The following is a 25,345-nucleotide window of genomic DNA, read 5'->3' as shown; positions in this document are numbered from 1 at the left end:
GCACACAGAGATGGTCACCCCAGTTTATGGACTACTTGCCAATTGTATATTTATTTCTTTTATAACACAATGGCAAAGATACAGCACTGAGCTACCCAAGAACACTTCTCTTTTTTCTTCCCTAGCAATTGCTCCTCCTTTAAAAATCAATAAACTTTATTAAAGCTTCCTAATATGAACTCCTGCTTACATTACTTTCATACCCTAGAAGAAATGTCCTCATTTCTATAACATTTTCAGAAATAGCAATAATTTCAACAACAATTTAATTCAACTTCTATCAGACCTCACCTAAACAGTATTTAAATATTAATCAATAACTATAGGCAGATTTTTCCAATAAAATGAGAGGGGGGTGTTCTAATTAAGTGCAAAACATCAACAAGTAGTACTTGCACATAAACTGTGTACAGATTTAGCATAAAACCAGAAAGCATTAACACAAAGTCCTTAAATCTTGCAAGTATATTCCTCCAACATGGAGGCAAGTCATTAACACAAGGAGAAGAAGCTGATGATCCTGGGTTACCTAAACTTGTGTTATTCCTGGGGGGTGGGGGGTGGGGATTCGATCTGCTGTGGAGGGAGTACAGCTCTGGCTTGCCATAGTAAGATCAGGCAATTGTGGCTGTGATTGAAGCTATGTAGCAACTGAAGGTACAGCTGGTGGTACAGGACTTGTAATAAGACCTGATAAGTTGTTTAAAGGTGGAGGTGAAACAGCGTCTGGCCGATAATGAGAAACCACATAATGAGGTTTTGTGATATATGGCTTCAATTGGTTGTAATGGATGACTTTTGGTTTAGTCTGGGGTTTTGACAAATAGCGGAATTTAACACTTGAATTACCAAAGCTTACAAAAAAACCTCCTAAATCCAGTCCACCTTAAATCCACTCGCACCTCTCCATTCAGCGGCTTTTGTCTTGTAAATGTGTCGATAAGCCCAAGCAGCCTGCTATACCATCCCCTCCCATCACCGCAGAAACAGCAAAAACCTCTCCCAACTGAAGACTTGTTCATTAGGGAGTCAGGAACCTAGAGCTGTATAGGCTAAAAAATATATCGTTATTTGGAACACATGCATTTCATGTGTGTTCAGTGTCTACAAAGATCTATGTAAGTGTAAGATAACAGGAAATGCAAGAAATGTTGAACACATACCTAAAAGACAAACTTTTTTCCTGTTTTAGTACTAACGACAAAATTTTGACATGAAGTGTATAATGTATGAAGACTGAAGTCCAAATATCAAATAAGCACTTTCACAAAAGGTACAAGTATAACAAAACAAGTGCGCTTTTATTCAAGAGTATAACTGAAGAAAAAGAAATCAGGTTAGTGTGGCTTGTTGTCGTGACTTCTTTGGTAGTACAGCGGTAAGAACTGCTGACTCCTATTCAAAAGATTGTGGGTTCGAGTCTTCACGTCTCCCAAAATTAACATTTTGAGTAGTGAGCTCTTCTTATTGTTACTATTATACAATAAAAACACATTCGATTTGAGTCTGTAAATGTATGGTACTTGTAAATGTTAGCATTTTTTTTATTCAGTTTTATTCTCTCAGTCGCGTTTACGCTCACCCCGATCTGACACCACTGTTTTCAAATAAAGACAAGCTATAATACAGGTGAACTCAGATCGGAGAAAGAGAACAGAAGCCCTCCCCGCAAGAAACGTCCACTCACATATAAGAACAACACAGCTGCACCAAGCGTAAAGGTGAAAGATGGCACAGTTTCGTTGCAGGACAAGGTCCGGCATCATCCTGCCAGTCAGTCTGCCCCACACCTGTCCTTCCAAGAAACAGCACGGCTTACAGAGCTCGCCAACGTATAACGCAAACTCCTGTTTGTGATTATGTATTGTGATGGTCTTTACATAAGAAACATTTATATGTTACTTAAATAAAAGCCAGATCGAATGTTATTTACCTTGATTGATTTACTTATCTTCCTTCAGCGTAAAGTCACAAGTAGACTGAAGAGCTTCCTCTGTTTGATCGACAAGGGCATGCTCACAAATTTCACGTGTAATGCCATGAAAAATGCCTGCTGACATTTCAGTATACAAGCAATGGTATGAGAATGAAGTTAGACTTCTTTTTTGGGCACATACACCGTCCACATCTAAACACTAGCGTGGAGAGTCACTCGCCTACTGAAGAGTCTATACCTGCAGGTGGAAGCTGCCATTACTGTACTTTGTATATAAAAGTCATATCAAATGTTATTCACCTTGATTTATGCACTTATCTTTCTACAGCGTAAAGTCACAAGTAAACTGCAGAGCTTCCTGTGTTTGATCGACACGGGCACGCTGACACAGTACATGTGACTTTAGATGCAGATGGAAGCTCCTGTTGCACCCTAACACAACTGTGTTTGATCTTATTCAGGATTAAAGATGACAGGAGGGTCATTTTTAGATGATTGTAGAGGGCAATGAATCTCATAAGGGCCAATCCAATGTGGGGCTAATTTGTTTTGATGATGTGCTGGGTTATCCATCAGTACTAGATCCCCAGTTCTATAAGGTGTGTACTTTACACGCCAAATGTAGTACAGCTGCTGCTGTTGCTGTGCTTTATTTCTAAAGCAGTTGCAGATCTATAGGCATTTGTCAGTTGTGCTTTCAATGAGGCTGCATATGCTGCAGGGGTGCCAGCCATTGCAGAGGTGGAATAGCCAATTTTGTTATTAATTATGTTAAGTGGAACTCTGGCCAGAAAGAAAGGTGTGTAACCTGTGCTGGCATGGGTTGTTGTATTATATGCCAATGCCACTTGAGGTAAATTATTGTCCCTTTCTTGACCTAAGTCAAACAGATATTTAGCCAGTTCCTCTTATATTGTGCGGTTATAACATTCCACTGCTCTGTCACACTGTACATGATAGGGAGAGGTGCGAAGCTTCTGAATTGATAACAAGTCGCAAAGGTGTTTTATGAGGTCTGACTCAAATTGACGACCTTGGTCTGAATGCAGAGCTTCAGGAATTCCATGTTGTGGGATAAACTGTCCAAAAATACAATGTGCGACTGAAACAGTAGTCTGATCGCTTATCTGATAAAGGCTGACAAATTTAGAATTAAGATCCATCAGCACCAACATACTGTATAATGTTGACCTTTTGTGGAAAGTTTCAACTGTTTTATATCTGCAGCAACAATCTGGAATGGCCGTTCAGATGAGATAGAAACCAAAGGAGCCTGTGGGCGAGGTACAGGGGACTGCCTGGACTGACAAGCAGCACATTGCTGGCAGTAATTAGCAATGTTTGAAGACATATAAGGACAGTAAAAAGACTGCGTTGCTATGTCCATAGTCTTGGCCAATCCATAATGAATAGGTGCTGGGTGTCCACGAACATAATGGAGCACTTGGGGAATCAGTGAGGTAGGAATAATAATTTATGTAACTGTTCTGTGAGAAGGTTGGCACAGTTGTCGATACAATAGTCCATTATCTTTTATAAGATGATCAAACTGTGACCATAGTTTCCTTAGATAAGGGGATGCATTATGAAGTCTCCAAATAGGGGGTCGGTGTCCCTCTCCAGCAAAGAGAGAGAACAGTTGTAAGATTAGGATTCCTCTGTTGCTCTTCAGCAATGTTCCAATCCCCTTGTATGTGCACAAGACTAGTACTTGAAACTGGCTGTGAGGTATAACTTTGAGAATTGAGTGCTGAGGCAACATCTGTCTGGGTTGAAGCTGTTACAGTCTGAGTTCTTCAAGTGACAGGTAATGGTGACAGAACAACCTGGGAAGGGTCAGGTAGGTGCTGAGATGGGGCATCAGCATTAAGCTGCTTAGCTCTGTCACGATGGATAACATGCCAGTCATAAAGGTCCAATTCAACATACCACCGTGCACTTCTTCCTGTGGGGTTTTGGTCTAAAGGAAGTTTTTTTTAAGACCGCCCAGAGTTTTATGGTCTGTGATGATGGTGAAAGCTAAGTAATAGATCACAGTCAAAGCTTGACCACTTTCTTTATAAAAATGAGAGCAAATGACTAGAATGTGCATATACATGTTCTTACCGTCAAAGCGTTGTGCTAAGACAGATCTAATAGCATGGAGAGAGGCATCAGCGTATAGGAAAAAAAGGAATTGACAGGTTGGGAAATGTCATTATTGGTGGGGATATTAAAGCTTGCTTTAGGCCAGGTTTATACTTCATGCTCCAGCGGACGCTACTGCTATGCAAGCGTTTTACTGTTTATACTTGTGTACGTACTTTATGTAAATCTGGAAAATTCCACCAGGTGGCAGTGCGAGATATCATCACGGTGAGAACAGGAACAACACTTTGCTGTGTTGTGAATTGCCTGAAACACCCATTAAATTCCAAGGATGATTGTTTAATGATTAAATCCATCAATCCAGGGGTGCGCCCATTCCAGCTAGTATCGGGCTGTTATAATATGTTTGTTATAATATTAAGCTTAATGTCACTGTCTCTGTGCACACTGTTATGGATTCATTCATACAGACAGACTAAGTATGGTACGCAGGGGCTCAGCATTTAGAATTGCCGAGCCAAGCACAGGACTAGATAGCCAAAGACAACTTGTATAGTCAGCCTAAAAACAGAATAGTATATTTATGTCCTCTGTCAGCACAAAATCTTCTTTCCTTGTTGGGAGAATGAGAACTGCATGTAGGCATTGTGCTATTCCTGTATTTTTTTTGGAGGTGGAGTTGAGTCCTTTCCTGTCCTTGTTTGGATCCAAAGAAAGGGCCTGCACGTGGAGCAACCAGTATATAAGGATGGACCTATTGTCAATACACTTTGAAGCTATCGGACGTAAGATTATGTCCTCCGTCCGGAAAATCCTTTCAGCGTGACGATGAAAGATGGCAGACTGCGTAGATCAAGACTCCCACCTTGATAGAGTATGTCATAAGCTTCCAGTCTGTAATACCGCGTAAAAACGTCAGTAAAGAAAGCTAAAGTATATCCTTTTTACTCATGTGATCACTATGGGAGTGATCACTATGGGAGGGATATCGCCTTTTATATCATATTTCTATATTTTTCGGTTACTTAACATGCCGCAATTTCAAAAGAACACATATCCGGAGAGCTAATGCCTCCAAAGGAAACAAAATTGTTTCCTTAAGAATATAACAAATATATGTAATATTACCATATAACAAACTGTAGCTTATCTGATCAAGAGACAAATCTTTTAAAGGTCTTTAAAATATTACAACAGCACAGTTCATATAGACTAATGGTTCTAATGAATAACTGAACATTCTATTTAACTATGTGCATTGTAACTGAGCATTAACCTTAATACATTGATATAATAACAAATCTTCATAAAATTAATCACTTACAGAGACAAATCAATACATGTTCAGTTCTAATACATTTCGTAATTACTGAAGTGATAACAATAATCATTTGTTATACATCAAAATATGTAAACCCTCTATACTCTCTTTATATGAAGACTAGAGAAAGAAATTAGTCTAGTTTAAAAATAGGAACATTTTTCATTTAAACATTTCTATTATACAGGATCTTATACCCTTATACTTGCACTAATCAGCATGCAAGGAAATAATTCCAATAACTGCTGTTCATTAATTTATGATTGATAAACATTCATTCACCACCCTTTGATTAGATTATTTCTAATTTCTTTGCCCAAACTTGCTATTAAGCTATTTCTTGCAGCTTCTATAGAAAAAATAGTTTTTTTTTTTTTTTCATTGGTCACAGGGCTTGCTGAATCTGGAGGAAAAAAAGAACATCTATGGATTTGAGTTATATTTTATGCTTATAATGCTTTATTCAGATTTTAAAAATGTTTAAAGTCTTAACTCTTTAACTGAATATGCGACTGGCTGTCTTTTTGCCTTGCAAGGGCATAGGTCAGTTTTTATTTAAACACTGCATCTGCTTGTAAGCGTCAAAGACATTCCAGGCTTCACTGTCTAAGCACCAGTTTGCATTACAAATATTCTTATGATCACTTTTTTCTTTGCAGATATTCACATGTATTACTAGTACAATTAAATTTGAATATGATCCCCTATTACTATAACGATTGTTATTATGTTATTATATTATTATAGTATCATAATGGGACATCTCCCATCTTTTAGAGTTTTCCTTCTGTGATAAGCTGCCCGGACACAGACAGACAGACACCATGTTAAAGTCCACCACACGTTTATTATACATAATCACAGTCCAATAAAGTGCACAACGCAGTGCCTCAAGCACCAAACTCCCCCAAAGTCCAGGCCTCTCTCAGTTTCTGCCTGCTCTTCAGGCCGCCTCCACTCTCCTGCACACAAACCTTGTCCACTCCTCACCCGACTCCAGTCCTCCTTTGCAGGGAGGTGGCCCCTTTTATAAGTACCCGGATGGGCTCCAGGTGATCCCCGACACTCCCTAGACACTCCCCTGTGTGGCGGAAGTGCCGGCTGTGTTCCCGGAAGCCCTCCGGGTGTTCCCAGTATTCTTCCCCCCAGCACTTCCTGGTGTGGCGGAAGTGTTGGGGTTCCGGGTCCTTCAGGCATGGGGGCACCCCCTGGCGGAGACCACGGCCCCTACAGGGTTGGACTTCCAAGCCCTGAACCCGTGGCTCCCAAAGGAACCATGGAGGTCGCCCCCTCGTGGTCTGGAGGAGGCATGAGCCCTCCTCCTGGGCATCCGGGCTGGGTGCCACCCCCAGCCGCATGCCACACTTCACATTATTGATTAGTCAGCTGACAAACAAACACAGACTTGCAAATGACATAAACGCGCATCTGCCACCCCAGACTCTGAATAAGAATAATTAATCTTCTTTTATTTTCTTTGCTAGATTCTAAATCCCACTTCATGCCCAAGCAAAATTACTTGGCTAAACAGAAGTTCTTTAAACAACATTCAGCACACTGGGAAAAGCAACTGTTCATAAACAAGCAGTCTTCACTCGTTTCAGTCATCTCAACATACAGTATTTGGCAATTGCTTCATTCTTTCAAATATCTTCACATATTCACATACTCACGTTCTCTTGTACAATTGCACTTCATTCACAGAATAAAGTTCTCTTACACGTGCTATAAACTCACTCGAGGTTGTGCTTTTTTGTTTATCTATAAGGTTTCACCGTGCAACGCACTTAAACACGTCTTTTCCTTCATGCTTATTATTACAATCAAACAACTTCTCAGGCCGCAAGCTGGTATCACTTTTATTAAATTAGGAGTACATCTTACCTTAATTTTATATGTGCTAGTCTCCAGATCATGAAAAAGTCCATGGCAAAACCGGGTTCAGCAACAATCAAGGAAAATCCACTCATCGGGAGATCACGCAGCACAATTCCACAACAAGAAAGCATTCCCATCAAAAGTTACGCGGTCACAAAGAACATCCTGACTTAACAAGGAAAACATGCATGCTCGAACCTTTATGTCATATCAAGTGTGCTGACCACTGCGCCACCATACTCTTCCTTTATAGTTCCTAAAATACACAACTTCCATTCATGCACAATCAGGCACATTCTGCTTATCGCAAGAACTTGTCTCCATTCTCATTTAGTATTATTTAAAGAGCATTTTTCCTTTAATCTTGATCAGTGTTTGAAAGGAAAAATGTTTTGCACGTTTACAAGCCTTAAACAAAAGTGGAGACATTCTATTTGCTTTAACCCAATTACACAAATCGATAATTATCTTTCTTTGTCATGTGAGAAACTGTCTCATTTTTAAATTCACACTTATCCAATAAATCCCTTCTTAAAAAAGTATGGCCAGTACTCACCGGAAGGTAAAAGAGGCATGTTTCTCATTGCAAGTTTTAAAACCAAATGTATTTATTCTTTTTCCAATTTTTAGTTAGAGCTCTTTGCATTACAGTTTCTTTTTAAACATTAGCTTATAACGTAGGTTCGTAATTTAATCTATATTTAAAAGGCAATTTCAATAATTTTTGTGTGTTTAAGCACATGGCATGATTCTTTAGCAGTACAATATAGGTGGGGGTTGCCAAAACCTTTAACCTTTAATCTTTGAGGCAGAGTGATTAGAACAGCTGCACCGCTCACTGACTGCGTTTTAACACATGGACGAACCGTGTACATTGGATTTCTATTATGCCATTAAAGATTTCTATAAATTTATTTTAGCGAGTGCGATCAAGCCGTTATGGATTTTTATCAGCATTTATACCATTCATCTGTAAGTAACCGACTTCCAGACCCTCTGGATGCGGGATTGACTCATCAAATGACAAGGTAAGTGCCGGCATGTCTGCCTGCCTGCATCAAATCTTAACGCACAGCTCTTTATTGCTTTTACAAAATATTGTTTCTAATGGCTAAACGATGCAACTTATTTTAATAACAGCGTTCCCCAACACGGCATTTACTTTTCAGGCAGGTTTTGGATTTCGTACAGCAGTTAATCAATCTGTGTTGTCCATTAGGGTGCCGTTTCATTTTACTCTGGACAACCAGTCTCGTGCTATAAATTTAAAACTGTTGTTTTCAATTTATCTTGTCCGGTTTAGTTTCATTGTTTATTCCCACATTTATAATTATGCTTTGAACTTAAAAGTCCACTCACATACTGTAGTTAGCAGACACTACCAGGAGTCGCCGACAGGTGTCGGTTTTCTTTCAAGCCCCATGCTCTGTGGCCCGGTACAAGACCGCCTCTTGTACTTTGCCAGGATTAATTAATATCCCAGTGCCAATTCGGGCCAGGCATTTTAAGGCAGTATAACTCGGTCACGGGAGTTCATGACAGTGTGCGCAACCATCACGATGCACTCAGCATCTGACCGACCTTCCATTTCGTTATTATCAGAAGCATATTTTATATATATATATATATATATATATATATATATATATATATATATTACATTATAAATAATATACGGTTATTAATTTAGCCACAATCCTGCCGACTACGCCAATTTTGCTTCCTTAAGAGGCATTAGCTCTCTGGATATGTGTTCTTTTGAAATTGCGGCATGTTAAGTAACCGAAAAATACAGAAATATGATATAAAAGGCGACATCCCTCCCATATTTGATTACGGCGGTACAAAAATCACATGAGAAAAAGATATACTTAAGCTTTCTTTACTGACGATTTACGCGGTTACAGACTGGAAGCTAATGACAGACTCTATCAAGGTGGGATCTTGATCTATGCAGTCTGCCATGTTTCGTCGCCACGCTGAAAGCATTTTCTGGACGGATGACATAATCTTCCGCCCGACAGCTTCAAAGTGTATTGGCAGTAGGTCCATCCTTATATACTGGTTGCTCCATGTGCAGGCTCTTTCTCTGGATCCAGACAAGGACAGGAAAGGACTTGTGGAAGATGAATGTTCTCTTTGTTCCCTTGTACTAATCCTTGTCTAAGAAGTTAAGCAGAAGTAAGCTTTAAAAACATGCTTTGCTGAGCAAACAGAAAAATATTTGTCCAAGGGACTCAAGGTCTAAGCATTCCAAAACATGAGTCTGCCTTATCCCGTTTCCTCTTATCATGAAAAGCTTGCGCCTGCCTACCTTATTATTTTTCTCTTTGCAGCTGCAAGCCACCAATATCTTTGCTGCAAAGCTTAAAAACTTTAGTCAAGGACACGGTGTACTTTGAGAGGGCTAAGCAGATCATTGTTTTAGAAATGAAGCTGCTTAAAACTTCAACCTTGAGAGATGACTGTTGCATTCCATAATGATATTAAATCACGAGTTCTAGGGGTATAAAACTTTGCCCCACCCGACAGACGGGGTTCAGAACAGCCCTGATGCTGTCATGTAATATTGATTGCCTGCTTTTCTGAAACTCTGCTCACTGTGACACTGAAGAATAAAAGCTGCTATATAACCACACCTGCTGTCTTGTCTGGTGTCTTCGTCCACAGACTCCACTCCACCTCCAAAAAATACAGGAATAGCACAATGCCTACATGCAGTTCTAATTCTCCCAACAAGGAAAGAAGATTTTGTGCTGACAGAGGACAGAAGTATAATATTCTGTCTTTAGGCTGACTATACAATCCTCCAGTTGTCTTTGGCTATCTAGTCCTGTGCTTGGCTCTGCAATTCTAAATGCTGAGCCCCTGTGTACCATACTTGGTCTGCCTGTATGAATGAATCCATAACAGTGTGCAGAGAGACAGTGACATTAAACTTAATATTATAACGAAACATATAATAACACGGGCACGAGGCAGAAACAATCCCTGGAAGGGGCATTACATCATTACAAGGTGAATATGAGTACACACATACACTAGCGTCATTTTAGCGTCATTTCACCAAATTACCAAACCTTCATGTCTTTGGAAGGAAACCGGAGCACACTGTGGAAACCCACCAGGGAAACATGTCAACTCCAGGCAGGGAACACCAGCGACATGACTCCCTATGAGACAGCAGCACTACCGCTCTGCCACTGTGCTGTCCGCATATGTGTAATTATTAACAGTATTCTTTATTTAAACAAAGCTAACAAATTTATTTGTAAAATGTAACATACATACTGTACTTTGCATTTCATCATGAAAGTGATAAGTATAAATTTAAGGATTCTAAATGTGCAGAGAGTTGGAATATTATATATTTAATGTGTTCTGTGTGGTGATCTATTATTGCTGCTTGATGCTGCTGTCAGGTCAGGAGGAAGCCCCAGAAGCACATAACGGTTAACTGGGTAGGTTTTAATATGACATTTACGACAGTTTACTTTAATGATAAAGTAAACTACGAGGTTAAAGTGGACATTTTGAGTTTAAAGCTGAAATTTCCACTATAATCACTAAGGTGTTGTACCGTGTTAGCCATTATGAATGTAGTGAAAAGTCAAGCAAAATGACATCTTTTATTGGCTAACTCGAAAACTTGCATATTGTAATCTTTTTAGTTAGCCAATAAAAGGTGTCATTTTGCTTGACTTTTCACTACACTATAATCACAAAATAGACCTTTTCACAATGTTCTGAATTTTTTCTCTATGGCTCAAATGCACTGCTGTACATTCTGATGCTGTTGTGAAGGTGCAATAAAAAAAAAAAAAAAGACAAAAAAAGACAGGAAAAAGACAACACAGAAGATGGTATGTCAGACTTTTAAAATGTATCGTGTCATTACATTGGGGAATATGCGATGCTTGAATATAAAAGCACCATAAATGCATTTGTATGTCGGCATTTTGCTTCACCACATTGAACCATTTATCAAACATCAAAGTATGCGCATTGATCCCAGAGGATCTTCAAAGTGGCTTTCTGTCACATGTAGATAGTAAACAGAGACTCTGACATCATGTTGAAACTTTTATCACACTGTGCCCCCCGACTTTTTGCTGGTACTGCAACTCGTGCACGCATTGCGTTAATTTCTGAGGACATGCTCAGAGGAGTGTCAAATGAACGCTGGGAACACGTGACAGCCATGATGTGTGTGAGTACGTGTTCTGAGCATGAAGTATAAATGAGCCCTTAGTGTGCGAAGGCTTCAGCCATCCAGATGAATGGCACACCTTTGTGCGTGAGGTGATGCAAAGGCTCAGCAGTGTGGGCAAATTGTTTAATGAATTGCCTGTAATAGAAACAAAGGCCTAAAAAGGCTCTGACCTGAGTAAGTGATTGTGGGACAGGCCACAATGCGACCTTGTCTGTGTTTGCAGCATTTGGCTGAATGCCTTCACTTAAAATACAGTGGCCTAAAATGTGACAGAGCAGCATGCCGGATGGCACTTAGTGGGTTTGAGCTTGAGCCTAGATTCATGGAAACAAAGGAAATCCTCACGTTAATGCTGAAGGTGTTGGGAGAAATCCTCACTATAAATGATAATGTCATCAAGATATATTAAACATATGTTCCAGTGTAAGCCACAGAGCACCAACTCCATCAAGTGCTGAAAACTTGGAGGGACATTAGAAATACCCATTGGCATCATTCTGAAATGATAAATTCTGACACCTGTCAAAAAAGCGGTTTTCTCCTTGTCTCTTGGGTCCAGTGGAATCTGCCAATATCCTGCAGTAAGGTCAATAGTACTAAATATTCAGGAAGCACATAGCCTATCCAGTGTGTCATCAACCCTAGGAAGTGGGTGACAGTCTTTAACAGTAACTGCATTAAGATGACAATAATCAACGCAAAATCTTTGGGTACCATCCTTTTTCCTAACTAATATGACTGGAGCCAACCATGGACTATGAGACTCCTCAATAATATTATGCTCCAGGAGCTTTTCAACTTCCTGTTGCAATAGAGCCTATGTTGCAAGGGAAACTCTATACGGATGTAATTTGATTGGCTTAGCATTCCCTGTATGGATACTGTGGGTGATTAGGTTTGTTCTACCATAATCATAAGGGTGTGAGCTAAAAATATCTGAATAGTCCCTTAGTAAAGTTTCAAGTTTTATTACTTCTGCTGAGGACAAATTTGTTTCAGATATGTCCACTTGTGTAAATGCTTCGTTAGACGCAGTACTAGCAGTAACTGCTGACACTGAGGTGTATTCCTCGTGGCCCTGGCCTGTGATGGAGAACAGCTGGTCTAGTAGGCATCCTTCATTGAGGGAAACAGGGTCTGTGGATGGATTAACAACTCTGACAAAGTCTCTGCCATTGTTTACTGATGTTAGTGTTTTAGCAAAACCTAATGACAGCATAGAGGAGTGGTGTGGTTCTATAATGCCAAAAAAATATTGACATGGTATGAAGCTTCCCATTACAGAGACTGCAATTGCCATTTCTGACAAAGCTGGGACAGTCACAGGTGAGACAGTGGTGACGACATACTGTACAGGGACAAGATGTTGAGGGGAGGAGAAAGCCACTGTGGTGTCGTACATTGAGAAAAGTGCATGCAGCACGTTCAAGGTTACATGATGCTGGGTTAGAAAACACATCCTAAAATCATAGGGTGGCTGGAAGAACACACCACATGAAAAACATGAGAAATCATAATGTCTCCAATAAATGTACTGGGCAGTTACAAATCCCAACATATCCAAGAAGTGCCCAGTTACAGAGGTAGCAAGGACAAATGTCTTACTGATGGGTTGTGTGTTGGAATAGATCTGCGGCAGTCATCTGAGATCAGTGAGAGACCTCAGCCAGTGTACACTAAAGTATGGAAATGAGCTCACGCTATTGTGAGTTGTACAAATGGCGTAGGGCTAATGTGTGCATTAGAATCAACAGTATGTGGGTGGACCGACACATGAACAGAAGCTGACATTTTGTCCTCAATGCCAGCATCTAATAGTTTCCCTGAATAGGTTTAGAGGGAAATAGTGTGTTGTCTGGTGTAGAAAAATGCACCCGTTTTGTGGGAGGTGTGCGATAGCTGTCCAAAGGATGTCTCCGGTGGTTTGACATAGTGGGTGAGGAGTGTCTACTTTGTCTGTAGAGGTGAGGTTAATGAGGAAGAAGCTCTATGGGGGCTGTCAATATAATTAGAGTTAGAGGAATGTGTTGCAGTATGTGCTCTGCGCTCACCCAAAGGAGAGCAGACAGATGAATTATTATAAAAGTACCTGGAGGGAGAATAATCATCACAGAGATCTGTTCAGGAACGGTAGACCTTTGGGTGATGAGAGGCTGGGGATTGGCTTTGATGTCATTGAGAGCAGGAATCACCATTTTGAGGAAAGCAGTCATCATCAGAGTAGGTTTAGCAATGAGGTGATGAAGCTCGGAAATATAGTATACAGATATCATCATACAGAGAGCGACGTCTTCCTGCGGATGAGTTTTGGGTAGAACTGTACCAGTCCTGGCAGGGGCACTGAAGCTAGTTCCGTTGTTTTGAGTTATGACCAGTGCAGCAGATAAGATCTGTCATTCCACAGGCGTGATATGTGCTCCTTATTCCTTTCACTTGGTGTTTAAGGTCAGAAAACTGCTGTGCGAGTTTGGCCAGTCCCTCATCAGTATAGAATTTATTAGACTGTTGTAAGTCATGTAAGTCAGCAAAGGCAGCTACTAAGTCATTTATAGGATCAGCAGCAGGGCTGTCCGAATTGTTTTGTGTGACAGTCACTGGCATGACATTTGAAGGAGCAGCTATGCTGAGAGCTAACTGAGCACGTTCATATTGCCTTGCTACTTTCAAAGCAGCATCCAGTGTCACTGCACCGTGCTCATGGATTTTTAGTTGAAGAGAAGGATCTAATCATGACACAAACCATCTAAAAATTTCACAGTGTTGAGCATCAGCAGTATATTGAGGAAAAGCTTCAGTGACTAGGTTAGTCAAGTCTGCTGCATAAACCTCTAGTGCATGGTTGGGCCAGGTATTTCCTGGAGGGCCACAGTGGCTGCAGGTTTTTGTTCCAACCCAATTGCTTAATAAGAAGACTTATTGCTCAAGTAACACTTCTGCTTCATTTTAGTGGTCTCACTGAATACTTATTGCTTATTTTAGGCTTAAAAAGCTGTATTTTTGACTTGTAATTGCTCCTTATTAGCACTTAGACAAAAGAAACCAGCATTTCTCCATTTAGCTTGTTTCCATTTACACTTGTGTGTATTTATTGTACACTATTTGATTTAATTAAACATTTAGAAGGCAAATGAAGAGAAAAGAGTGATGGACTGAAAATTACTCATCCGTTTTAGACTTCAAATCATTTGGATCATGTCCTTAGAAAGGGGAAAAAAAAATCTAGGATATGAGACCTGACCTAACATGGCAGAGTTAAAGCACTAACAAGCCATGAAATTAAATTACTAGCAAGGATTGTTTTCTAATTAAGAAACTGGGTTGAAACAAAAACCTGCAGCCAATGCGGCCCTCCAGGACTGACTTTGCCCAACACTGCTCTAGTGGTTCTTCAGGTCTGTGAGGACGAGCATTCAAGTATGTTTCAAATGTGGCCAAAAACTGCTGTCTTCCAAAAACGGTGCTCAAAATAGCTTTAGCCAATGCGTAGTCAGCCTTTACATCAGGGGAAAGGCTTTGCCAGTATGAAAATGCTGCACCAATGAGCTTTGTGGAGGGAAGCTTACCCTTTTCTATTGGAGCTGCTGAAAAATCCAGAGCTACTTCTAATCACTGAATCCATGAATTAAATGGCTCAAATCGGTCACCACTAAAGGGTGGAGGCAATTCAACATTAAACAGCAGTTGTATGTTCACAGTATCGCCGCCAACTCTTTGGTGCATAACAACAGTGGTTTGTTGCTCGTCATCCAACATGTTTCGGAGAAACGTGAACAAGCATACAGCACGAAGCTCAACTTGTAAAACTGACACCAGTAGTCACTAAAGTGTCCACAAGCAATAGTGGTAATATTCACACTGTTTATAGAAATGCAAATTAATGTTTACAAACTTAACCAACTGCTGCTGTCACCAGTGTAAGAGCGGGTGAGAGTAGTCCGCTATTCTCCTTACCAGAATTCGGCGTCGCTTCTTTTTGGCTTGCGGAAACCTCAATAGCACAGCAGACTGAGTCCTTGATGTGTGGGAAGGCACAGAGATGGTCACCCCAGTTTGAGGACTACTTGCCAATTGTATTTTTATTTATTTTATAATACAACGGCAAAGATACAGCACTGAGCTACACAAGAACACTTCTTTTTTTCCTACCAATTGCTCCTCCCTTAAAAATCAATAAACTTTATTAAAACTTCCTGACATGAACTCCTGCTTACTCTAGAGTTGCACAGGAATGGAAACATATCTTGATTAAACGTCTACCTCAGCAGAACCAAACAAATCCTTAAAAACAAAATTGAATAAGAGGTGGTATAGTCAGCTTATATTCTATTCAGTGTCACCCACTACTCAAGTTGCTGTAAAAGTAACAATGCCTAAAGAAGGCCAACAACACACGTCTAACGGTACTGCTGACGATGCTCTGGGAACAACACCCTAGTACTTCATAGGCTTTGGTAATTCTAGTGTTAAATGTAAACTGAAAAGTACTTAGTTCAGGTAATAAAAGTTTGAAATATTCTTTAATGTTATGGTTTTATTAAGAAGCTGACATATAATGGCAAAGAATTTTTAAATCATGAAATGGTTACCCTCTAACACTAGAATCCCTGAAGCCTACAAAAAACTCGTAATCCCGGGCAACCTTAAATTCTGTCATATCTCTCCATTAGTGTCTTTTGTTTTGCAAATGTGTCGATCAGCACAAGCAGCCTGCTATCCCATCCCCCCGACCACCGCAGCTCATCTCGGAAAAAAGTTCTCCCAGCTCCAGTCTGTTTGTTTGTTTGGGTGTGAGGTTCCTGGAATTGTATAGGGTGAATAATATATCATTATTTGGAACGCATGCATTTCATTTGTGTTCTATGTCTTCAATGATCTATGTAAGTGTAGGATGACAGGAAATGTAAGAAATGTTGAACACATACCTAAAACAAACTTTTTTCATGTTATAGTACTACGTCCAAATATGAAATAAACACTTTCACAAAATTTACAAATATAACAAAAGAAATGCGCTTTTATTCAAGAATATAACTGAAGAAAAAGAAAACGGGTTAGGGTATGACACTTACATGACCGCTTGGGTAGTGCAGCGGTAAGAACTGCTGACTCATAATCAAGAGGTAGTGGGTTTGATTCTGGGCACTTCCTACATTTGCCGTTTTGAGTATTGTTACTATTATAGAATAAAAACATACATTTGCTTTGAGTCTGTAATAGCCGGTGTAAATTTATGGTAGTTATAAAGGTTAGCATTTTTTTTAATTCAGTTTTATTCTCTCAGTATTGTTCATGCTCCCCCCGATCTGACACTGCTGTTTTCAAATAAAGACATGGCATAGCAGAGGTGAACTCAGATGAGGATGAGGGTCCTACATCAGAGAAAGAGATCAGAAGCCCTCGCCGCAAGAAATGTCCACTCACACATAAGAACAGCTCTGCTGCACCAGGCGTAAAGATGAAAGATGGCACTGTTGGGATGCAGCAACAGGTTGGCCATCATCCTGCCAGTGAATCTGCCACACGCAAAACAGCAAGGCTTACAGAGCTCACCAAGGTATTGTCCAAAGTTCCGCTTGCGATTTTGTTTTTTGATGGTCTTTATATGAACAAAATCTATATGTCCATCTATCCATTTCCCAACCCGCTGAATCCGAACACAGGGTCACGGGGGTCTGCTGGAGCCAATCCCAGCCAACACAGGGCACAAGACAGGAACCAATACTGGGCAGGGTGCCAACCCACCGCAGGACACACACAAACACACCCACACACCAAGCACACACTAGGGCCAATTTAGAATCGCCAATCCACCTAACCTGCATGTCTTTGGACTGTGGGAGGAAACCGGAGTGCCCGGAGGAAACCCACGCAGACACGGGGAGAACATGCAAACTCCACGCAGGCAGGACCCGGGAAGCGAACCCAGGTCCTCAGGTCTCCCAACTGCGAGGCAGCAGCGCTACCCACTGCGCCACCGTGCCGCCACAAAATCTATATGTTACTTATATAAATGTAACAGCGAATGTTGTTTACCTATACAGTACAAGTCCCGATTTACAGAGGTTCCGTATTACCTGAGGTACCGATACCTATGTTGTGGCTGTACCAAGCCAGTTCAACTCATGCAAATGAACGTTGGAATTCGGCAAATGGATTCGATCTTCATATACACGGGGATTCACAGCACTAATCTATCCTTACAATGTCACAAACTGATTACCTTTTTAACAAGGAACAGATTAATCCATAAATGCCTAAAATTCTTTGTGTGGCCAAGTCATTTCATACAAAGTGTCTGTTTTTCTCATTGACACACTCAATGCCGCTTATCACACTTTAGTGCGGCCATAGCCTCAGTCGTCAGCTGTAGTGTGTTAACTAAGCCACAGTTCTATGTACAGTACATTGTATTTTTTGTGCAATTTTTTGTAATTCATTCAATTTTTAAAGTTATTAAGCTGCAAAGTAAAAGTTATCATGAGTGAGAAGCTGAAGCGTGTTGTTGTGCCCTTAGAGGTGAAGTGGGATGCGGTTTAGCGCTTGGATAAGGGAGAAAAAATAAAAAAAGTGTCTACTGACTTGGGTGTTGGTGAACTGACAGTAGGTGACTGGAAAATAAAGAGAGGGGAAGTTGAAAAATGATGTTTATAAAGAGTTTCGGTGAGATGTGAAAATACAGAAATAAAAACAATGAAGAAAGGAGAATCTGAAAAAAAACATACAAGCTCTGTTTTTGTGGTTTAGTCAGTTGAGAGAAAAAGGCAGCCCAATTTCTGAACTGATATTACAAGCTAAAGCTTTAGAATTTCATAAGCATTTCAAAGAAGGGGAAGTAGTATTCATGGCTAGTGTTGATTGGTTGGACCGGTGAAAAAAAAGGTTTGAAGATAGACAGTTAAACATTACTGGGAAGAAATCATTAGTTTGTACTGAGGAAACAGATGGGTTTTAAAGTGGTGCAGATTAAAGAGGAAGAAGATTTAAGTCTTTAAGTCATTACAACTGTGATGAAACGGGCATAAATTATAAAATCCAACCAAAACGCAGCAAGAGAAGAAAAATCAGCACCAGGGTACAAGCAAAGCAAGGAGAGAGTGATGGTATTGGCCTGTTCATATGCTTCAAGTAGGCATAAACTTAAATTAACTCTCAAAGAAACCCAAAGCCTTAAAAAATGTAAATTTAAATAATCTGCCAGTTACCATACCATACCATAACCATACCATATGCGTATAAATCAAAAAATTTATGCCTTAAAATTCATTCAAAAAAACAGGGTCGACTTATCCACGGGGCAATACAATTGTCCAAAAAATTTGGGTAATGACATTGTACACTCAACGCTTCACGGTGTTAAGTCACCGGTCATCTGCCGTTTCCCATGGTCTTTGAAATAATTATAAGCCAGCAATACTATTGCTAATTAGCTAGTTTTTTTCTAATTTCATTAAATAATTCTTTAAACTGTGAAATACTTGAATTTGAGTATTAGCTTTTGCAGGTTTTGGATAACAAACATACCATTAGCTGCCACGTGCAACCAGATTTGGAATCAAAAGAACCAAGGCAACGCACGCTATCAATGCAATGCAAGCGCAGCCCGCGATTCAAAAAATTTCTCTGCCTACATGTTTGTCTCGTCTGACAGTAGCTGAAAAGCAGCATCAGGAGAGAGCAGCCTGAAGTAGTCCAGCAGCGGGTGATCTGCCGTGTCCAGCAGCAAGCCAAGCTGTCTTGTGAAGTCCGGTAGCCAGTTCGGCTCCCACAGATCAATGTCTGGGTAATCCTCCCACGCGAACCTTGCCGTAGGTGCATCAGCTGCGCGAATGCGTTCAGCTGGCAGCCGATCAGCTGGTGCGGCATCGGCTGGTGTCCAATCAGCTGAGGCCGGCTTCTCACTCTCTTGCTCGATTCCTGATCACTGTCAATAAAATCCGATTCTGAAAAATCAGAGTCCGACTCAGCGATAATGTGCAAAACATCGTCTGCCGAGTGTTTTCTTTTCTGCACTCGCTTCGCTCCCTTGTGACATGTCGATGCCATCTTGCCTTTGTTTACATTTGTTTACATTTCGCAACTCACGCACACGCAAGGATTAGTTGCCGAGTCAACGACTCTAGCATTCCTCCAAGCACAGAGGGAATGCCTGTGACGTGACAGTGAGTTTTGTCACCATTAACAGCTGATTGTCGCCCTCTATCTCTGATAGCTGTCAAGTTTTACCCTCGACTTATATGCGGGTCATAACAAATTTTGTAATTTTCGGCTTAAAAATACACTCAACTTCTCTGCGAGATCAACTAATACGCAAGTATCTACGGTAAATATAGATATCGACTAAATTTAGATATTAAATATCTAAAGATTTTAAATTTAGATATCCACTAAACAGTGTCATCTCTAGACAGAAGAGCAGCTTCAGCGACAGACTGCTGTCACTGTCCTGCTCCACTGACAGACTGAGAAGATCGTTCCTCCCCCAAACTATGCAACTCTTCAATTCCACCCGGGGGGGGGGGGGGGTTATGGGGGGGGTGTAAACGTTAACATTATATAAAGTTATTGTCTGTTTTTACCTGCATTATTATCAATCTTTAATTTAATACTGTTTTTTGTATCAGTAAGGTGCTGCTGGAGTATGTGAATTTCCCCTTGGGATTAATAAAGTATCTATCTATCTATCTATCTATCTATCTATCTATCTATCTATCTATCTATCTATCTATCTATCTATCTATCTATCTATCTATCTATCTATCTATCTATCTATCTATCTATCTATCTATCTATCTATCTATCTATCTATCTATCTCAAACAAGCGCATGGTTGGATTCAATTTTGTTTAAAAAATAGTTTAATGAAGACTTTGTTCCTAGCATAAAACATTTTTTGAACGAGAAAATGCTTCCACATAAAGCACTTCTAATACTAGACAATGCTCCATCCCACCCAGACAAAAGTGAACTAGTTTTTGGTGACATCAAGGCTCTTTTTTGTCTCCTAATGTCACATCACTTATTCAGCCCCTAGATCAAGGTGTACTGGAGACTTTGAAATGAAACTACAGATGGCAACTTTTAAAAAATCTCCCTGAAGACCTTGATAATGGCAAAATTGTTACTGAGATTGTTAAAAAATAAACATAAAATATGTTATTTACTGGTTGTTGGAAGCATGGGACAATGTAAAACCACCCACTCTAAATAAATGCTGAAAAAATATATTGTGCTCCCAAAATGAAACCACCCAGAAGGTGATGACGAATGAAGGTGAAACTGCTAAGCTTTTGGAATTAGTCATAACCCTTCCTTATCGGAGCACTCACTTCAAACGATATTGAAGATTGGATGAATGATGATGAAGAGCAGGAAATTACTGATGGCATGATAATGAAATTATTGAATGAAGGAAAAGATGAAAGTGATGATGGGGAGGATGAAAAGTGTACAGAAGTTGTAGAAAATATATCACATACGCAGGGTCTACATACTTTCGAGACAGCTCTCTGGTATGTCGAACAACAGGAATCTTATGTTGCTGAGGTGCCTACAGAATGCAGCGGCAAAGAAGTGAGGAAAAGCAGCTAAACAAATGATGATCAGAGACTTTTTTGGAGAAGTTTAGAAGAAAAATTTTAAAAGTGAGTATGAAAGAAGTTAGATCGCCACAATTTTAAACCAGATATAAATAAAGTGTAATTAATTTTTAGTTATTTTATCAGGTTTTTAATTTAATATTTACTTGTTTAAACTGTAGAAGGATACCGTGCAAATGGATATTATGTTACCGCCTATGGGATATTAGAGAAAAGAAGTGGGAACTGCTTGTTTAAATATATGTAATGTGATGGACGGCCATCAACTCATCCCAGCCGACACATCCAAGGCACTAGATGGCGTCTTCCCTGCAGCATGGAAGTGCCCCGGATTCCCGCAGGGCACCATGGGAGATGGAGTTTGGCTTCACAGCCCTGCTGGATGCCGTGGGTGCCATTGCGTGACGCTGCAGGGAGACGCAGGGATTTTTATTTTCTCTATAGCCCGGAAGTACTCCCAAGTAACGGGGACAGAAGAACAGAAGTACTTCCGGGCTGAAGAAAAATGCAAGTGTTCATCTGACCCGGAAGTGCTATTAAATCACATCCGGGTTAATGACTATATAAAGGACTATGGGAGACCCAGCAAGTGAGCCGAAGTTGGGAGGTGGTGTGATGGAGCTGCTGGGAGGAGAGGAGGATTGATTTATTGGATTGTGATTATTGATTTATTGTTTATTGGGGTGATTGTGGTGTCTACTATGGCGCAACATCGAAAAGAAAAGGAATTAAAAATATTCTAGTACTTTTACTTGGTGTCCTGGACGTTTGTCTGTGGGGTTTGAGGAGCGACAGCGCCCTCTACTGTCACAGTAATTATATGTATGTCGTACAGTGGCAAAGCATGGAAATATCTTATTTTTGTCGAAATTTATATTCGCACATAAGCCTTCTGTATCTGAGTTTTTGATTATCTGAGGTGGCCTCAGTCCACATTACCTTGGATAATCGAGACTATACTATATTTATTTACTTATCTTTCTACAGCATAAAGTCACAAGTAGACTGCAGAGCTTCCTGTGTTTGATCGACAAAGGCATGCTGATAAAGTACATGTGCAATGCCACACCCTAGTCAAGAAAAGATCAGTTACAAAAAGTGTGAAGGCAGCTTCCACCTACAGCTATAGACACTTCAGTGCCCAAGCAACTCTCCACGCTAGTGTTTAGATCTGGCAGTGCCATGCTGACCTTTCAGTACACGAGCAATGGTACTGAGAATGCAGTAAGACTTCTATTTTTGGGCACATCCACTGCCATATTTAAACACTAGCGTTGAGAGTTGCTCGCATACTGAAAAGTCTATAGCTGCAGGTGGAAGCTGCCGTTGCACTTTTTGTAACAGATGGCATTGCACATGTACTGTGTCAGCATGCCTATGGCGCTCAAACAGAGGAAACATTGCAGTCTACTTGTGACTTCACACTGTAGGAAGATAAGTAAATAAATATAGGTAAACAACATTTGATGTGGCGTTTATATAAGTAACATATAAACGTTTATCACATAAAGACCATCAAGAAACGTAATCGTAAACAGAACTTTGCACGATACCTTGGCCCTTACGTTAAGCCCTGATGTTTCGTTGAAGGACATGCGTATGGCAGATTCTCTGGCAGGATGACGGCCAACCTGTTGCTGCATCCAAACTGTGCCATCTTTCACCTTTATGGCTGGTGCAGCTGAGTTGTTCTTATGTGTGAGTGGACGTTTCTTGCAGAGGGGGCTTCTGTTCCTTTTCTCTGATGTAGAACCCTCATCCTTATCTGAGTTCACCTGTGTTATAGCACATCTTTATTTGAAAACAGCAGTGTCAGATTGGGGGGAGTATGAACATGACTGAGAGAATAAAAATGAATTTAAAAAAAAACACTAACCTTTAAAAGTACTGTACCATAAATTTACACCAGCTGTTACAGACTCAAATCAAATATATGTTTTATTGTATAATAGTAACAATAACAGCAGCTCACTACTCAAAACAGTAAATATACGAAGAACCTAGAATCGAACTTGCTACCTCTTGATGATCTAATCTAATCTATGTTGCACACATTCACATTATTGTGCTACTGAAGTTGTTTTTTTTATGTGTCAGTGAAAAAGACACATTAGTATCTCCACTCTTTCCACCTGGGCAAGTTATACCAGCATACGTCCAGACAGAGCACTATCAATTAAAGACAAATACTAACCTCTGTAACTGGAGTCTGACAGGTTAACTTTATACTCATTCAAAATATATATTAAAAAACCAACAATACATTTTAGTATAGGTGAAGGATGTATGGGAGGTGTCTAAATAGAAATAAGCTCATTGAAAAAGCAAAATTAAGGTTTCCATCAGTTGTTGTTGCCTGTAATGGGGGAATGCCTCATTTCTGTGGCATACCTGAGGCACCACAAGCTTTTTGACGAATGTCCTCTTGTTAACAGAATAGTTCACTATTGCCAGAATGCCCTCTTGGCTTTGATTAAAAGTTTCCCAGTACTTCACTGCTACAGGCTGTCTCCGTTTTCTTAGATTGAATTTATTTTTAGGCAAATCAGCACCCTCCCTTTTGTTAACTCTTGAAATGTCAGGCTTGAGTTCTTTAATAAACCTTTAAAGTAGATTTACAAAATCACAAAATCTAAACATACATGAATTGTTTTTAACACATTTTACAGACACTATCTGTTAGACATAGTTACAGCTTCATATACCCTATATGGACAGCTTTAGTCAAGAACATTAAATTCAATTCAGCTTATTCTTAAATGGCATACATTATTGTGCATAGGCTTAGCATGATTAACCATATTTACTACATTTACATTATGAACTAGAACCCAATTGCACCTGCTACTGTCGGGATAAGCAATGGCTCTGCATGAGTCTGTTTTAGATTAAGAGCGTTGAAAAAATAAAGAGAGGTGGATATATTTTGAAGCACACTTACACAAAACATGAAACATATATGAATCTTAAAGGTTATACATAAACAAAATCTTGAAACTATAAATTTCTGCTAACATATATACACATACATATATGCAATAGTCCAATATATAAAATGAGTACGACTAGTTGAGAAAATAAGATGGTAAAACAAAAATTCCAGTTGACACCATGCTGGAAAAAATAAAATTCTGGACTCCACATTCATTTATAACAATAAAGTCATAGTTTGCTGATCTAGGCTACCTGGTCACCTCCTCCTCTTGGCCATTCTAAAATATTATAAGAAAATGGAAATGATGTTATCTACATAAAAGAAATAATCATTATCCTTGATCCCAAACAGGCCAACATTAAGCTATTTAGATTAGGAATGTAAAAGGCATAATTTTACATACCTAAAGTAGACACAATTCCGCATAAAACCCAGACGCCTATACAAGGACCAACTGCTCCTGTATGGAAAAGCACTGCTTTGGGTGAAATGAAAATTCCTGAGCCAATCATTGTTCCAACAATCATGCAAATACCACTGATGAGGCTGACCTAACAGGAAAAAAAAACATCATAAGAGCAAATTAAAGTTTAAAGAACAGTCAAATGTTTTCTGCCTGCTTAACTGATAAGCTAGAACCAGCCTTTCTAATCCTTATAAACTACTGATAAGGCCAAACAAACTGGAAAAACACTATAAGAGCAAATTAAAGTTTAAAGAACAGTGAAATTAATTCTTTCTGCTTATCTTGCCAGCTTTTCTAATCCCTAAAAATCAATGTACTGCTTCTTAAAAGATGACACGAATGATATCCACTTTACTAGCTTGTTTTACCTCAGCAATTTATGGGTAAAATACAGTATCCAGAAATTGTCTATGTCAAGAACTAGAATGATTGCTAGGAGTCGTCAGCCTCTGCAAGTTATCTGATCAAGGGCACAGCACTTCCGAATCAAGCACACTACGGTCTTATGTAGATTACCCAAGTTAACCAATCATATAAGGCTCAGGCTATAACACAGAAAATTCTGTGAGTAGCCTGAAAATATTTAGAAACAGCCATGAATTTACCCATACTGAAACAACAGATAGAGGGTAAATTAGGAAGTTTTTGTCCCCCAACCCCCCAAAGTCTGTAACTTGTGGTTTCAAGTTATATATTAGGTATGAGACAAAATTTTGTTCTATTGAATCATGCAACACAAAATACTGCCAATGTGAAATATGGTGTTGTGTCATGCACTCTGTGACATTTCCACATGAAACGAAACACAAAGGCAAAAGTGTGCACTTAGGCAGAACTGCCTGCACAATGATATAAAATGTTGGTGCACAATATAGACATCATATATGAAACGGGGATTGGACTGCAGGGTAA

At 39.7% G+C, this 25,345-nt stretch overlaps 1 protein-coding gene across 1 annotated transcript in view; it reads right to left on the bottom strand.

Annotated features, from left to right (window-relative positions):
* Positions 1-25,345, bottom strand: part of slc7a9 (solute carrier family 7 member 9) — a 294,481-nt gene that overhangs the window by 135,204 nt on the left and 133,932 nt on the right. The window contains exon 3 of the mRNA XM_028810064.2: positions 24,371-24,518. Coding sequence (XP_028665897.1) covers positions 24,371-24,518 — 148 coding nt within the window. The remainder of the gene's footprint in view (positions 1-24,370; positions 24,519-25,345) is intronic.

This window comes from Erpetoichthys calabaricus, chromosome 9 (genome assembly GCF_900747795.2).
Source record: "Erpetoichthys calabaricus chromosome 9, fErpCal1.3, whole genome shotgun sequence".
Taxonomy (NCBI): domain Eukaryota; kingdom Metazoa; phylum Chordata; class Cladistia; order Polypteriformes; family Polypteridae; genus Erpetoichthys; species Erpetoichthys calabaricus.
The sequence above is the reverse complement of the archived record's forward strand: the minus strand, read 5'-3'. Positions and strand labels throughout refer to the sequence as shown.